The 16,261-nt window shown below is 44.9% G+C and overlaps 2 protein-coding genes across 2 annotated transcripts in view; one reads left to right on the top strand and one right to left on the bottom strand.

Moving 5' to 3' along the window:
• LOC147885127 (uncharacterized) overlaps positions 1 to 16,261 on the bottom strand; it is a 100,805-nt gene that overhangs the window by 28,935 nt on the left and 55,609 nt on the right. The window lies entirely within an intron of this gene.
• Positions 11,211 to 12,827, top strand: LOC147885128 (uncharacterized). Its single transcript, XM_087397972.1, has 4 exons — positions 11,211 to 11,485; positions 11,594 to 11,773; positions 11,955 to 12,185; positions 12,356 to 12,827. Exons 1-4 carry the CDS (start codon positions 11,211 to 11,213, stop codon positions 12,825 to 12,827), a joined length of 1,158 nt encoding a protein of 385 aa, XP_087254098.1.

The raw sequence follows: 16,261 nt of genomic DNA, 5'->3' as shown, positions 1-16,261 counted from the left end.
GAGTGGATCTAGTAGGTGCCATCTTTGTCAAGCAGTCCAGTATGGAGTCATGGCCCTTGCGTGTTCATGGCAATCCCGTAATAAAATCCATGGAAATACTTTCCCACTTATTACTAGGAATATCCAAGGGTTGTAGTAACCCTGCGCTTCTAAGGCGTTCTGCCTTGGTCATTTGACAAGTACGACAACCTACTACATAGTCCTGAGCAAGTTCTCTCGTCTCTCGTCTTAGAGTCCTGTGTACTCCAGGATGTCCCGCACTAGGTGCATCATGACACTCCCGAAGAATCCTAGATCGAAGATCCGACACATTTGGTACACAAATTTTATCATTTCGGAACAGCAAGCATGACAACCTACTACATAGTCTTGAACAAATTCTCTCGTCTCTCGTCTTTGAGTCTTATGTACCCTAGGATGTCCCGCACTAGGTGCATCATGACGCTCTCGAAGAATCCTAGATCGAAGATCCGACACATTTGGTACACAAATTTAATCATTTCGAAACAACAAGCCATTCTGAATCATCCAATGACCTCCCGCCGCCTGAACCATAGGTAGCACAATCCCTGAGTCTTGGTCAATCATAGAGCTCCCATCCTGGAGCTTCTGCCAATAATGACTCAAATGACGATCAGATGCGCAAAGCCCTCTCAAGAATTGAAATAGGTCAGAGGATATCTCGGTAAAGGACAAATCATTCACCATCTTAATCCGACATAGGGCATCGGCAACACTATTCAAAGAACCCTTTCTATACTGAATCTCAAAATCAAAATCCTGCATTAACTCTGCCCACCGGGCCTTCCTGCCCCTCAAATCATCCCCTTCACACACACATCAGATTGATTGATGATCAGTCAACATGATAAATCTGGAACCATATAGGTAACGCCTCCAAACCTTGAGAGCATATACGACTGCATATTGAGTATCATCGAGCATTTTACTCTCAAAAGCTACAGGTCGGCCCTCTTGGAATAATGTTGCCCCAATAGCATAGTCACTCACATCGACCTCTAATAATAATAATAAGGCTGGGTACGATCAGGGCAACGCTAGAACAGACGCACTCTTGATATAATCTTTCAAAGTATCGAAAGCCTTGTTCAAATCTTCGTTCCAAGTAATAGGTTGTGTAGACCTACAGCCACGACCCTTCAATACGTTGGTCAAGGGAAGCGTGATTTTGAAATAATCACGAACCGATTTTCTCAAAAGTACAGTAAATCGTAGAAAAGAACGAAGTTGTTTCACTGTCTAAGGCATGGGCCAAGTCAAAACCTTTTGAATGCGGTCTTCATCAATGCTAACACCTACGATCCTGAGATGACCAGTATGATCCTCTAAAGTCTTGCTGTAAACTAAGATATCATCCAAGAACACAACAACAAACTAGCCCAAGAACTCTCGGAACAAGTCATTCATCATCTGTTGGAAGGTCACGAGAGCATTGGTCAATCCAAAAGGTAATACGAGGAGCTTTGTAATGACCATAACGGGTCTGAAAGACTGTCCTTTCAATATGTTTTGCATAAGTTTTGCATAAATACGAATCTATTGGTAGCCAGCCTGTAAGTCAATCTTAGTGAAATACTTCGCTCCAGCCAATCTGTCTATTAGGTCATCAGCACGAGGGAGAGGATACTTATTCTTACCCGTGATTTTATTCAATCTTTTATATTCCACACACATTCTCCATGAACCATCCTTCTTTTTTCTCAGAAGAACGGGAGCACCCCAAGGTGATTTGCTCGGGCGTATATACCCCAACTTCAAGTAGACTTGAAGTTGTTGAGATAACTCGTCCTCCTCTAGCTAGCTCATCCTATAAGGTGGTATACTTATAGACTGAGAACCGATGCGATGATCTACTACACGTTCTGGAGGCAAGCTTACCGGCAGTTGTTCGGCAAATACATCATTAAAAATCATTTAATAACTTCTTTAATTCAATATGTTCAACCACACTTAAATCATTGGTATCAAACACAAATACAACAAATGAAGAAAATGGAATCACAACACATTGAAACACATCATAAGAAGTTGTTTGTACTAATTCCGAACTTCAATCGCATTTACAAGAGGTCCCTCGGAGGGATGTATATCATCACACTATAACAAAAGACAGGTGTCCCAATGCAAAAGAGAAAGGGTATGTGCTTCCCAATCAAATTGGACATCATGGGTTTTAAACCATTCAATGCCCAACAACAAGTCTACATGACCCAAGTGCATAACATAGCATTCCAAAATATCATTGTAGACTTCAATCCGAACAGGAAGTCAATCCACCTTGCAATCCCAAAATTGCTTCCGAGCTGGAAGCTGCACCTCATAGGTGTGATCACTAGGTGTCGTACTCAGCTTTAGCTTCTGCACAAGTTTGTGATTAACAAAGTTGCGAGAACTACCTGGGTCAAAGAGAATGTGAACCCGTGTCCCTTTGATCTCTCCATAAGCCCGGTAGAGACCATGGGGGCCAAACAATGAATTATTACGAGAACAATCACAAGAATGAGGGCGTGTGAGGACATTCACACAAAAACCTATCAAAGTAGTCTGAGCGGCTGTCTTTGACTTCGTAGGTGGCCCTTTGAGCTTCGGTAGAGTATCTTGTGAGGCTCCACGCTTCTTCGAGCAATCAGCCCGAGTATGCCCCCGCTCCTCACAAATAAAGCATGGCCCTTCCTTCCGAAGCCGAAGCGAACAAAGGAAACACTCCTTGCTGCCCTTAGCGGATTTTGAAGCTGGGTCTGCATAGCAACGATTTGCTGGAACCACTGATCATGGTTCAAGTTCAGGAGCGCAATCTTTTCACCAATCCCGTGAGGAATTGGTTGAAAGCCTCCTTAGTAGCCAGATCTTCATAGACATCAGACTTGTCCCCTTCAACCTACCGTTTAGACATGGGGGAAGGCTGGTTGGAATTGGTTATATTCTGGTCCGCCTTAGGGAGATTACTTGCATCAGCCATCGTAAAAACAACAAAGGGAAAATCCTACGAAATAGGCTGTCAACTGCAAAGACCTATCAGAGCTGACGATTGGAAAGGGAAGAGTCTGGGGCACCAACCGAACGCACATGCAATCAGCAAGGGAGCAGGTAGAACTGACTGAAGGCTGCCCTTGTTGACGAACTGCTGGCGTGGAGCTGTCGAATCAATTTGAGGAGCCAGAGAAGGGGCGAACAGTAGCCTGTGGGCTATGCCCAGATCCGAGTGATGGAGTCGCCTACAAGCCTGGAGCTGGTTGAAGTGGTGGCTCATGGTAGGAGGCAAGGAAGAAAAAAAGCGGCTAATCTATGGCACAATCACTAGGCATCCACAAGCCTGGAGGGTGTGATCAGTGTTAGAATTACTGTACAATATCTACCGATAGACGCCCGTACAACGCTATGCAAGCAATCCGTACTCAGTACGGATTTCCGTACCCCGCAAGTGTAACGCCAACTGTCCGTACATTGTACGGATTTCCGTACCAACGCAACGCCGTACACAGTGCCAACATCTGTACTAGGCCAGAGCCATTAGCTAACAAATTGGATTCGGGGCAGATTTTTTGTGCTTAGCAACCACTTTGTGAGCAAATTTGGGACTTTTCGTGGATTTGCTCCAATTTTAGTTCAATTTCACCCCAGAATTTGGGGCTTTTGGTTTTGCACTGCAAATTATAGCATAATTGGGGCTTTTAGTTAATTTGCCCCTCTTTTGGATGCAATTTCCCTGATGAAATTGGGGCTTTTGACATTCGGATGCAATTTGGCAACGTACAAACAGTTTGGGCCTGTTATAGGCAGTTTTGGACTCGTTTTGAGTGACATTGCAGACATTGGCAATTTTTGCAGTGTTATTTGGGTAATTTTTGGGCATTTGCAAAGCATTCTGGTGCATTTTATGCCTTTGATAGGCTGTGACAGCAAGCTGTCATTTTGGGCAGATTTCTTGCAGTTTTGGTTGTGCATCTTTGATACCAGGAAGGGATTTCACTTGTCAGATTTGCTGCATTTTTTTGTGTTGTCTGGCAAATATGGCTCAGAACAACCCCAATGAGGTTTTTGGTGTCCTCACACAGGAGGATAAGTTGGATGGCACCAACTACTCCTTGTGGAGCTTTATGGTTCGCAATATCTTAGTTGGCAAACATCTATGGGATTATGTCAAAGGAGATGAGTCAAGGCTAGAAACTATGGTTCCACCTTTCACTCCTCCTCAACAAGGTGGAGGCAAGGGTAGAGGTCAAGGTGCAAGACAAGTGTTAGGTGCAGCAGCTGCTGCTTTGGTGGCTCCCACACAAGAACAGAAAAGTTGGGATTATTTCCCTTTCTGTCAAAAGGTTTATCATTTCTCACATTCGGTCATGCAAGACCTCGAAGGCAGCTTGGGATATTTTAGAGAGTATGTTTGCAGCCAGAAATGATGCCCGGGTCTCTTTCCTGAACAGAGAGCTATCTCACACACAAACGGATGAGGGTGATTCCATGAATGCTCACCTCACCAAGCTTCAAGACTTGAGGGAACAATCGCTGAATATAGATGAGATCATTCCTAATTCAGAGATAATTACCATCACTCGAATTCTCTTCCTGAGTCGTATCTCAATTTTCATACCTCGTTGAATTTGTCATTGAGGGGGAGTGTCAATCCTCTCTCTTTTCACGAGTTGATAGGACTCTTGTTGCAGGAAGAGCAAACCAGAAAGAACATGGCCACAGGCTGGCAAGCATGCCATGCTCTCAAAATTCAAGCCCAAAGGGAAAGAGCAGCAAAAACAACATTCAAATCAGCCTACATATCAGCATAAAGCTGATTCCGTACAGCCCTCTCACAAGGCTAAAGGTGATCCATAGAAGCCAAAGAGGAAGGGTATTTGTCACTACTGCAAGAAGCCGGGTCACTACATTGATGAATGCAAGAAGAGAAGAGAAAAGGAGAAGAAAAAGGATTCGGGTATGGCTGTCTCAGATGCATCAGTCCCTAGTGCACATGAAGGAGCGGATGTTACAGCCAACTTTGTGGAAGAGGATTGTCACGGGGACGTGATTTTATGAACCGTGATGACTGACTTTGGCTTAGGGGACTAGCCTAGGGGAAGCGACACTTCCCAGAAGTCTCTAGGTGTACACACTAGGCCTACATGCTAGGGGCAAGGCAAGGTTTAGGGGGGGTCTTAAAGTTAGGCCCAAGGAAACCAATGTTTTTTTTTGTTAGAAGGGTTAGGATTTAAGTGTGAGGGGCAAACCAATGTTTCATTGGTTTTGTGGGGTTAGAGCTTTAATGAGGGGGCCACGTGGCAGTCCCTCATGCACACCTACCCCCTTCCTCTCCATCCAAGGCTAAGGTACGTGATGTTTTTCTCACTTCTTGCTTCCTTGACGCATTTCGAGATCACCTTCCCCCCACGTTTCTTGCTGTTGCACGCATTTTGAGGCAATCCGTACAACTGTGCGGACTGCAGGTGCTAATCCCGAGGAGGATGTATGGTTGCTTTGCTTGGAGTGGCACGCACTTTTAGGCATCTTCAAGGCTATACGAGATAGTACGATTGTCATGCACACTTTCCAAGACGGGATGTACAGACAGAGCGCTTGATTGGCACGTGAACCAAGGTGGCTGAATTGCATTAATTGCTGGCTGTACGAAAGAGGCACGCATCCCTAGGTTGTTTGTACGGAGGATTGCACGCTTCCCGTGGTAGTTTGGCACTGCTTTTGGGACTGTTGTACGGCTGTTTTCTGCATATTGTTCGAGGTGCATGCTTCCCTAGGCGGATCTTGCAGGCTGTGTTGATCTCTTCCTCCTCCTCCTGCCCGTGATCCTCCTGCTCTTTCTCTCTCTCTCTCTGATTCCAGGCCGTTATCTCTCTTCCTTCCCCTCTCCAAGCTGCCATTTCCTCCTGCTAGCCTCCACACTGGATCTGTTGCCCGTGGAGGTTTTTTCTGGACTGGATTGGAGTTCCTTGGAGCTGATCTGGACTTGGATTGAAGTCGTTTGAAGCTGGTTTGAGATCTCGTCACTATCCCTTTCACGTTGTTTGCATTTGTGGATTTTGGAAGCTTGTTATCACTCCATTTGTTGTTGAAAGCCCCTCTTGGCACACCTTGAGAGGCTGGTCAGTGGGTTGAGGGATTGCCAGTCCTAGTTGAGTAAGTTGGATGCTTTGTGGAATGCTTGGACACCTTTACAGTGGTCATGGACAATGGTGAATGCCTTGGCCTTTCCTTGGCACTTGGGTACTAGTGTATACACTAGGATGGAATGCAATATAGCCAAGGTTTGGCTCGGACAGTGGAATTGCCCGTGGGGCAGAGCATAAGGGTGAGCCCTTGTTGTATGTACAAATCTCATTCTTAAAGAAATAAATAAATACCGGAATGGGCGCCAAGTGTTTGGGGCCAGTGTGGTGTCTTGTACTTGGTTTCATTGAGCAGAGGCACTCTAGCCTCCATCCAGTTATTCCTCAAATTGTTTTCTAAGTGGTATTATTTAAAGTTAAGTAGTTGGAAATGGTGCAATGTGGCTGTGAATAATGAATATGCAATCATAGTTATAGTCTACTGCCCTTGAGGAAACTGAAGGCCGGTTACAGTGGTTCCGTTGCCGGCACCGTCACCATCTTTCTACAGAGGTGATCCCTCGGAGTGTTGGGTGAAGAAAGCCCCATTGCATTTTTGTTACAGCCATATTATCAACAATCATGTCACACCGCGAAAGATCATTGACTATTTCCGAGCAAGAAGCAGACACCTTTGAGGAGGAGCACAACACCAGTGAGGGTGAAGAAGAACAATATGATGAGGGACAGCATGTTTCTCTTGAGCATGCCACTAAGGATTCACAAGATGAGGTAGATGAGGCAGAGGAGCTTGATCCCAATGCCCTTTTTCAGTTACGAATCCAAAGTGCAGTGGGAGCCCTGTCATAGCTGCAACAGACTTTCATGGAGATTATGCAAGCTTCTCCTGGTAGTAATGCTCTCCCTGGAAGCAAAAAGACAGCTGAGAAGAAGCAGAAGAAGCATAAGAAGACTCACAGGCATGTATCTTTCAGAGGACAGCCACCAGAGATACCCACACTCACCCCTGTAGCGGGTAATGCCAATAATGTGCATTCAATCAATCAAGGACAGCGAGTCCTCCCTCAGCCCATGAAGCATGCAGGATATTTTGGCAGAGGATCTGTTTTTCAGGCAATGGTGGGACAGCCCACAGAAGGGCTCAGTATGCCTGGTACATACATGGGTACTTTTCAGCCAAGGATGCAGAATTTCCAGCAGCACATGAAGGGAGGAATGGCCCTGGCAAATGCCAGCATGATGTATGCAAACATAGGGATGCAGCCCGGTATGCAGACACGGATGCCTGGAACGACTAGTAGCATTTGGAGTGTGCCATAGATGCAGGGAATGAAGGTTCTTACTGTTTGCGGCATCCAGCTTATGCCATGTTGTCATTATATCCACTTCAAAAGTGGTGGTGAGCCAAGCAGATGAGAAAACTTGCTTGAACTCAACCCAAGTGTTAGGGGCTTTACCTTGCAAAAGCAAATTGGTCCACCATTGGAGTGCGTTACCCTTCAAGAAGGTGGCTGCCTTTCGAACTTTGGAAGATTGTGTGAAATGACCACCGGAGTAGGCAGCTCCAATTGTTGCACAAATGTTAGAGTCTTCAATCTGTCCTGCATCCCATTGAAGGTTTCGAACTTCACAGCTGCCCCTCCCTTCTTATAATCTTTCAGCTTACATTTGGGGGGTAAGATTACCATAAACTGGGGGCTGTAAATATGGTGGAGGCATCGTGGATCCCATATTCTGTACCATATTGCCTGTGCCCATGGTGGGGTTGACCATTCCAGATCCACATGAGCTATGGCAGCTTGATGACACTTCAGAAGCATGCTATGGTTGATGCATTGCCTCCTTTGGCGTCACCTCCTCCTCATGCTTGTGAAGGATGCACCTCGGTAAGATGCATAGATTTCCCTTTAAAAAGGATGGTGCAGTACGACTTGTCCGAAAATTACAGCTCATACATAGTGATGTTTTCAGAGAATTCAGCTCATATGCATGCTGAATTCACTATTCCAGCTTCTTCAGATGATGTTTTTGAGGGGTTCCTTCCTATTGCTTTTGGTTCCCCAGCTGAAGCATGCTGAAAATCCGCATTTACAGCAGCCTCCTCCTGCTCCGCATGCCCCGATTCAACCACATGCTGATTTTGTTCCTCCAAGGCAGTGGATGATGTTGTCAAGCAAGAGATTCAAGAGATACGTGCAGCAAAAACAGTTCCGAGCCGGTTGCTACAAACTCTCAGGGAGAGTAGACTTGAGGCACCTTTGCCTGGCAGGACTCATAGTGCAGCAAGGCACGCAGAAGGGGCTCTTTCTGTTGAATCAGCTGATGCAGGTACTCTTCTTGATGAAGAAGAACCTGATACTTTCGAAGAAGCCAAGGATAATGTGCACTAGATGAATTCCATGCACAATGAATTGCAGCCCATTGAAAAAAATCAGACTTGGGATGTTGTGGATTTACCACCAGGAAAACATGCCATTGGTACCAAATGGGTTTTCAAAGTGAAAAGGAAGCCAGATGGGTCTATTGATAGGTACAAGGCACGGCTGGTTGCCAAAGGCTATGCTCAAAAAAAGGGCATAGATTATGAGGAGACTTTTGCTTCTACATCCCGGATGACAACTATCAGATCAGTTATTGCCATGGCTGCAACTTTTGTTTGGAAAGTCCATTAGTTGGACATAAAAACAGCTTTCCTTAATGGGGACTTACAGGAAGAGGTTTATGTCAAACAACCTCCTAGCTTTGAACTTTCGGGCAAAAGGATGGGGGGGATATTTTGTTCATCATTCTTTATGTAGATGACATGCTGCTCACAGGGTCAAATGAGGAAATAATTGTAGATTTCAAGGCTGAATTGAAAGTTGAATTTGACATGACAGATTTGGGCATGTTAAATTTCTATTTGGGGATCCAGTTCGTACAAGACAAGCGTGGCATTGTTATGTCTCAATCCAAGTATGTGCAAAAGCTCTTGGATCGATTCAACATGCAAGATTGTAAGCCTACAGCCACTCCCATGGAGCCTAATTTATTTGTGCAATACACGGCCCGATATTCAGTATGCAGTATCTCAGGTGAGCAGATATATGCGCGCATCTTCCGTTACTTGCAAGAAACAAAGTCTTATGGCTTGACTTGCAGATGCATGCTTACAATGACTCAGATTGAGCTGGAGACTATGACACTAGGCAGTCCACAAGTGGTAATTGTTTCTTTTTGGGCAAAGCTTGCATTTATTGGCTGAGCAAGAAACAATCTACTGTGGCTACTTCCTCATGTGAAGCTGAGTACATGCATAGTCACATGAAAACGCGTTTCGTCCTGTCGAAACAGGACGAAACGTTTCGTGCCGAAACGTTTCGAAACAATTCGAAACGCTCCCAACGAAACGCGTGTTTCGCCCAAATCTCAAAATGGCGATTTCGCCCGTTTTTTTGTTTGTGCCTTTCGCGAATCGATTGCGATCCTCCCGCCTGAATTTGTTGCTAGTCCGCTGCCCGCTTCTGCTCCCTATGCTACCTACGGTGAGCGCTCACGTGAGCTTGTAGCTCGTGACGCTGCTCCATTCGGCGTTGACCTGCAGCCCAGCACTACCGCTGCTCCTTTGACTTGCAGGCTGCTTGCAAGGCTCAAGCTAGCTGCTGCTAGCTACCACTATCACAAGGCCTGCAATCGACTCCCACGCTCTGACGCCATCAACGATCTACAAGCTGCAATCGAGATTCATCATTCGACTCCTACCGGTGACCGTCCACGCCTAGGGCCTGCAGCCTGCTGCCATCGACAGTCCTGCCCACCATCCCCTTTGTTGCTGCTGTTTTTTGGTTCTGCTCAAGGAGCAGCACCTGGATCAAGGAGCAACAGCCCAATTTGCCCCAATTCTCTGTTTCTTCCCAAATTTCAAGGCCTTCTCCATCATGCCTCCTCGCAAGTCTCCCACTCAGCGTGATGTTTGGCAAGATTCAGTTCTCATTAGCAAATATGGTACTTCTGGCACAAAATGTGTGGTTTGCAAGTATTGTGGGGAAACAATTCGAGGAGCATCAAACCGGGTGAAGGCACATTACATTTGGGAGAGAGCTCAAGGAACACATGGCTGCACTCATGTTCCAGAAGGTATTTTTTTGGCCCATGGTGGATTGCCATCAAAGTTTGAAGAGGTCCGGTCATTGCTCCTTCTACCTTTGCCTTCGGAGATAATTGATGGGAAGGTGCAAGAAGCCAAGGAAAGTGAAGCGCTGAAAAGAGGGGCCTCTACTTCAACAAGAACCTCAGTTCAAGTGTCTTCTCAAAGTAATACTGGGGCTTCTTCCCAAGTTCATATCACCCCGGAGTCTTCTAACATTGGTGAGTCTTTACCCAATGTCAATGCAGATGAAGCTCCCTCGAATGTTGTGGCTTCTCCACATTCATCAAGCTTTGTTAGTGTTGCTGTGGGTCATGAGAGGATCCCAACATCCTCCCATATTCATCTCAAGGCTGCAACAACAAGAAAGAGGGGAAGAGACCTGCCAAGGCGCCAAATCACCCTTGATGCTAGCTTTGCTCCAAAGTTGAAGCAAGAGGCTCAAATAGCTGAGCATCGTTTCTTCTATCAATGCAACCTTGCTTTCAACATAGCTCGATGTCCAGCATACCAAAAGTTCCATCGTGCACTTGTGGCAGCAGCCGCAGTAGGAGCTACAGGTCTACAACCAGCAAATTGTGAGTCCTTGAGAACTACACACTTGACAAACCAAGTGAGGCAGATTCAAGAGGAGCTTGTGGGTTTGAGAGCTTGTTGGGAGCGATATGGTTGTAGCATCGTGTCAGATGGATGGAGTGACACTGTAAGTTATAAGTACAACCCTTCACTCTTGACTCTTGAGTCTTGACTCTTTGGTAAGATTTGTCACTTGTGGTGGCTGATTTTAGTATTAACAACAAATGTATGATTTACTTATGGATCTTGATTCTTGTGACTTGGCAATGTGGCCAGCGGCGGCGCCACATGATAAATATCTTGGTCTCATCTTGTGCTGGCACTACATTACTTCGTGTAGTTGATGCCTCCACCCCTGGCTTGAGTATCACTGGGGAATGGATTTATGGACACATCAAATTTTGATTCTTAACTTGTCCTAAACTTGTAGGATGACACAAACGAAAGATGCGCTTAGGCGTCTCGTTTGTAGTGAAGAGTGGGAAGCTTGGAGAGGAAGCCGCAAAGCAGAGGCATGTACAATCACTTCATACATCTTGGACAGTATGTTTTGGGAAGAAGCTGCAGCCATAAAGGCTGCCATTGCACCTTTGTACTTCATTTTAAGATTATTTGACCATGAGGGAAGTACAATGAGTCATCTTTATCACTACATGCAAATGCTTAAAGAGAGTATGCTCAATTGTAGATCTCTCTCAAGTCATAGGTATGCAAACTCTTTAGTGATTCTATCATGACTCATGAGCTACTACATAGAATTTAGAGAATGTTTATTTATACATAGTATTGAAATTTAATATATTGCAATTTACAGGGCGGATGATCTTCGTGCCATATGGACAAAAAGATGGAACTGGTTTCATAAACCAATCCATATTGTTTCCTACATGGTGCATCCATTGTACAAGCAGGAAAGTCATTGGTCCGATATTGTTCTTATGAATGGATGGACATCCTATGTGGATACAGTTATCCCCTCTGAAGAGCAAGGAATGTGAGTACTAACTTCTAAGTATCTTGATTCTTAATTCTAGACTCTAGTATATTGTACGATCAATTAGCTTTTACTTGCAACCTCTTTTGACTCTGGCATGCATGCCTTTAAAGTCTACTTCATGAATCATTATCCTAATTCCTATCTAACACCAAAGCAATGTCCATGACTCAACTTATAGGATTGAAAGAGAGTCTGTCCTCTATGTTCATGACCGTAGCCAATTCAGGCGAGATGTGGCTATGAGTCTAGAGCAAAGGAAATTTGCTGTATCATGGTGGGAGATAAATGGGCGACTTACTCCCACTTTGCAAAGATTAGCTCTTCGAGTTTTATCACAGGATTGTACTAGTGGATCAGCTGAGCGCATATGGAGCATATGTGCGGACATCCATACTAAGAAAAGAAATAGGTAATCCAACTTATAAGTTATGAATGGTCGGATACATTTCTTGAGTCTTGAGTCTTCTCCAATTTTACGAATCATGACTACTTAGAATCTAGATTCTAGATGCATTTTCAATCTTGTTTTAGTTCAAAATATTTACGTTTTATGTGATGTAATCATGTATCATGTTACAGATTGAGCACATCACAGCTTGATAGGTTGGTCTATGTAAATGCCAACCTTCGTCTCTTGGAGCGGTTCAAAGACAAAGAAAGTACCAGTGGGGCTGAAGGGGCTGAAGTGTTACATTGGAAGGTGAAAGAGGTTGATCCTGAAGTTCTAAGAAAGCTTGAGCAAGGCTTGGCTCGAGGGGAGAATATTGATATATCATTCATCCAAAGGCGCAGCGATGAGGATATAGCATATGATTTCCTTCGAGAGGATGAGGCACGCTTTCGACGTGTCACACGTTCGCAATCAAGGGTTATTGCACAAGCATCTACTAGTGCACCACCCTTGATTGCAAGCATTGGCACTTCATCTTCACCACGCTGTTATAGACGCCGACGAGATCGTGGTCGTACCCTTGCTACTAGTGGTCATAGTAGTGATTCCTTTGAGGAGATGGTAGCAAGGGTAGAGGAGGAAGAGAGTTCCGATACATAAGTATTAAGAATTGAAAATTGAAATTAACTCTCAATTGCTAGCTAAAAAAGGATGTTGACTTACCTTTGAAGAACAAGAAAGAGATAGCCAAATCTTGTCTTAGATGGCTTCACAAGATCATACTTGCATACTGCTCTGAAAAGAGCTAATGCAATGCTCTTTCTTGTTATGAACTTGATGATTTGGCTTGCTTTATTAAGAGTAGATTGCACCCAATCCAACTTGGCAATGTCCTCCATCATCAAGTCCATCGAGTGAGAAGCACATGGAGTCCAAACAATGCTTTTATAATCTCTCTCAACCAATTCTCCCATCTTGGCACAATTGGAGCCATTGTCAGTAATAATTTGGACCACATTTTCTGGCCCAACCTCTGACAAACAGGCTGATCGGAAGGGCAAAAAGCCTAAACCTTCTGCAGGACTTCTTCCAGATGTGATTGGGAGTTTGCCACATGCACATGATGAAGAGAAAATGAAAAAGACTGAGATGTGCAGAGCATGGGGAAAAATCAGAAATCAGAATTGTTTGTTTTTCTTTGATTCTGGGGCAAAGGCAAATTTCATAACTCCTGATATGGCAGGAAGGCTTGGCATCGAGCCTGAGGAAATGGGGCCATCCGGCATGTGTGATATGGCCAACCCTGAACTCAACACACCTGTCACTCCTATCATTGGCAAGTTGAGGATGCATATCCAGACAATTACAACAGTGGAGCAATACTTTTATTGGCCATCTTTGAGGAAAGATGTGGAAGAATATGTGAGAACATGCATGGTTTGTCAGAAAGTAAAGTTTGGCAAGCAGAAGGCACCTGGGTTGTTACACCCTTTGCCAATTCCGGATAGACCATGGCAAAGCATAGCTCTGGAATAGGAAGGTGAACTGGCAGATTCACCTGGGATATTGCAGCTTTACCTTGATGCTTTCCAATTAGAGCCGACTGCGGTCCGGGCTCCTACAGGTAGTTCAGCAGAGCGAGCGTCTGGAGCATTACCTGATGTTCGAGAGGGGGGTAGCACCTCCACTCCCTCAGTACAGACGGGCTCACTGTGATTTCATGAGGTCGCTTGATGACACTGTATGTTTCATCCGAGATACTGAGCTGACAGTATTTCTGCTGTGAGACTTCATGATATTGATGCATCTTGACTATTGATCGCCAAGGATCACATAGATTTTGAGCAGTATATATGGATGGATGCATGCCTCTCCTAGCCATATTTTCAATGTCTCTGTATACTATAGCTGTGGCTTTCTTGTATACTCTTTTATGCTATATTTCATGCTCGCTCCTGTGTTTTGAGGCAGCAAACTGTGGTTTGCTGTTTCAAGAGAGGGGTATGTCACGGGGGCGTGAAATTCTAAGTACTTTAATGTACTACAAGACCGTGACAACTTTGGTTTTAAAAGTCCAAGCGTGGGCTTAATAATGTGTAATTAAACGCGGCATGGTGCCTAGCACATAAGCGTAATTAATCCCTAGGCCCAAAGGCATTCCAAGGAATTAAAAGAGTGGTTGTTGGGAAATGATGATGGTGGCATTTTTAATGGGCCCCTTAGAGGGCCATGTACCTTAAGTGGCCCCCCTAGAGTTCCAGGTGGCTCTAGTGCCTTCTACATGCTCCTTTGCCATTCCTGGACCTTCCTGGGCCTTCTAAACTTCACATGTGTGGTTTTCTCTCTATCTTCTCCCTTTGTTGAGATTTTGGACTGGTTTTTCAGCGTCCTTCAGCTGAATTCCGTTTTTCTTCATAACTCCTCACCCGTTTGGATTCCTCGACTACCGTTTGGCCCGATGGCTTCTCCTCTGCCTCCCCTTCGTAGTGATATGCTTTTCCCTCCGTGTGTTTGGAAGAACGAGCAGAGCTGAGCACTTCTTTTGCTGGTCGAATTTGCAAAAGTGGCTTTTTCTGGACCTTTTTTCTTCTACCGCCTCCTGGGCCTCTCCTCTTGCAAAGCTACAGCTTTCTGTTGAATATTTCGAGTGGTCCGACGCGCTGGTTGACTGGTTTTTCTCAGTTTTGGAGGACTTTCCGGCTATGAAACTTCTCCAAAACCTTCTCAATGCATTCCTCTCTGAAGCACGCTTCTTTTGAGCCCAAGAACTCCCACTTCTTCGCAACAGAAGTGCTTCTTTTCGCATTTTTCAATGGAATTCTTGCTGGTCGGCTCTTGTAAATGCTCTTTCTTCATGCCTTTGCACTCCTCTTTGGCTGAGAATGCAATTGGGCATTGGCTACTATGTCCTCTTGGCGATTGAGGACTTGGTTCGAGTTTTCAGGGCTTGGTGAGTTGTGATTTTGCTACTGCAATTTCTTTTTGCCATAAGCTATTGGTTGGCCTCGTGTGCCGCCTCTTTCTTGGCTCACAGGTGCCCAGGCAGTGCTACACGAGTCATTCTTTGGTTGGGTACTTTGCTGATTTTATTTTGGAGCTTTGAAAAGCTTTGTGAATGCCATCTGGAAACCACTCAAAGAGAGTGCAGCTGGGGTGCAGTGTGATTGCATCTCGACAGCCAATGGAATTGCACTCGGAAAAGAGAATGCCTTTGGGTTGAGCCTATGGGTTAAGTGCACTTATGTGATGGTGTTCTATGCTTGAAAGCCTTGCGAAGGCTTAGTGAATTGGGGCTGCGTGCTCAGTTGCAGGGAAGGTCTCCCAGATGCTACTTGTAATCATTTCACTGTGAAATATAGAGAAATACCGAAAGGGACGCCACGGTGTTTGGGGCCAATCGGGTGCACTTGTCTATGTCTGTTGAGCAGGGGCATTCTAGCCTCCATCCCTTTTTCAGTGGTTTTGTTTGTGAACAAATGGGTAAATGCCAAATGGTGATCATGCAATGGTTAATGGTTGTGATATATGCTTTGTGAGCTGTAAATAAGTGCTAAAGTGATTAAAGGTTTAGTTCCACTGCCCTCTGAGTGATTAGAGGCCGGTTTCACAGTGACCAATGTAATCCATAAGTCAATAGGGGCACTTTCCCCTGGCTGGAGGTTTTTTTCCCTAACCACAGTTAGTGGGTTAGTGTGGTTTTGTCACTTAGACAAAACCACCTCCACTCTTGTGTTTTCCTTATCTTATCTATTGCACTCTACGTTTTGCTCCTGCTTGCTCTCTTACATTGTGCTTGCTCCACTCTTACAATCAGGAGCACCAGTTTTATAGGGAGCTAAGCCCTAAATCCTGAACTGGGGCCCTAACTTCCAAAAAAGCAAAATCCTCCAAATTTACCAGCAAAAAAGCAAGGGTGCTTTTTTGACGTCACAACTCAGCCTGACGGATTTCTAGCCTTTTCTCAGGGTAGGGGCCTACAATAGAAGGTCCCCCTGAGCTTTCCAATCAAAAAGCTCCACCCTGCGTCACTTCTCCTTCACAAATCACATAAAATATATACCTTTGTAAGACTAGAATATAGCCAATCGTATAAA

This window comes from Dipteris shenzhenensis, chromosome 26 (assembly GCF_047967505.1).
Source record: "Dipteris shenzhenensis isolate YYH24624 ecotype China chromosome 26, Dip_SZ_1.0, whole genome shotgun sequence".
Taxonomy (NCBI): Eukaryota; Viridiplantae; Streptophyta; class Polypodiopsida; order Gleicheniales; family Dipteridaceae; genus Dipteris; species Dipteris shenzhenensis.
Note: the sequence above shows the minus strand (reverse complement) of the source record. Positions and strands in the feature narration are given on the sequence as shown.

Excerpts from the sequence above, each read along its gene's own strand:
- LOC147885128 (XM_087397972.1), top strand. The coding sequence starts at position 11,211 with ATGACACAAACGAAAGATGCGCTTAGGCGTCTCGTTTGTAGTGAAGAG. Across the intron at positions 11,774-11,954 it reads CCCTCTGAAGAGCAAGGAAT|GATTGAAAGAGAGTCTGTCC; the intron begins GTGAGTACTAAC and ends CTCAACTTATAG. Across the intron at positions 12,186-12,355 it reads CATACTAAGAAAAGAAATAG|ATTGAGCACATCACAGCTTG; the intron begins GTAATCCAACTT and ends ATCATGTTACAG.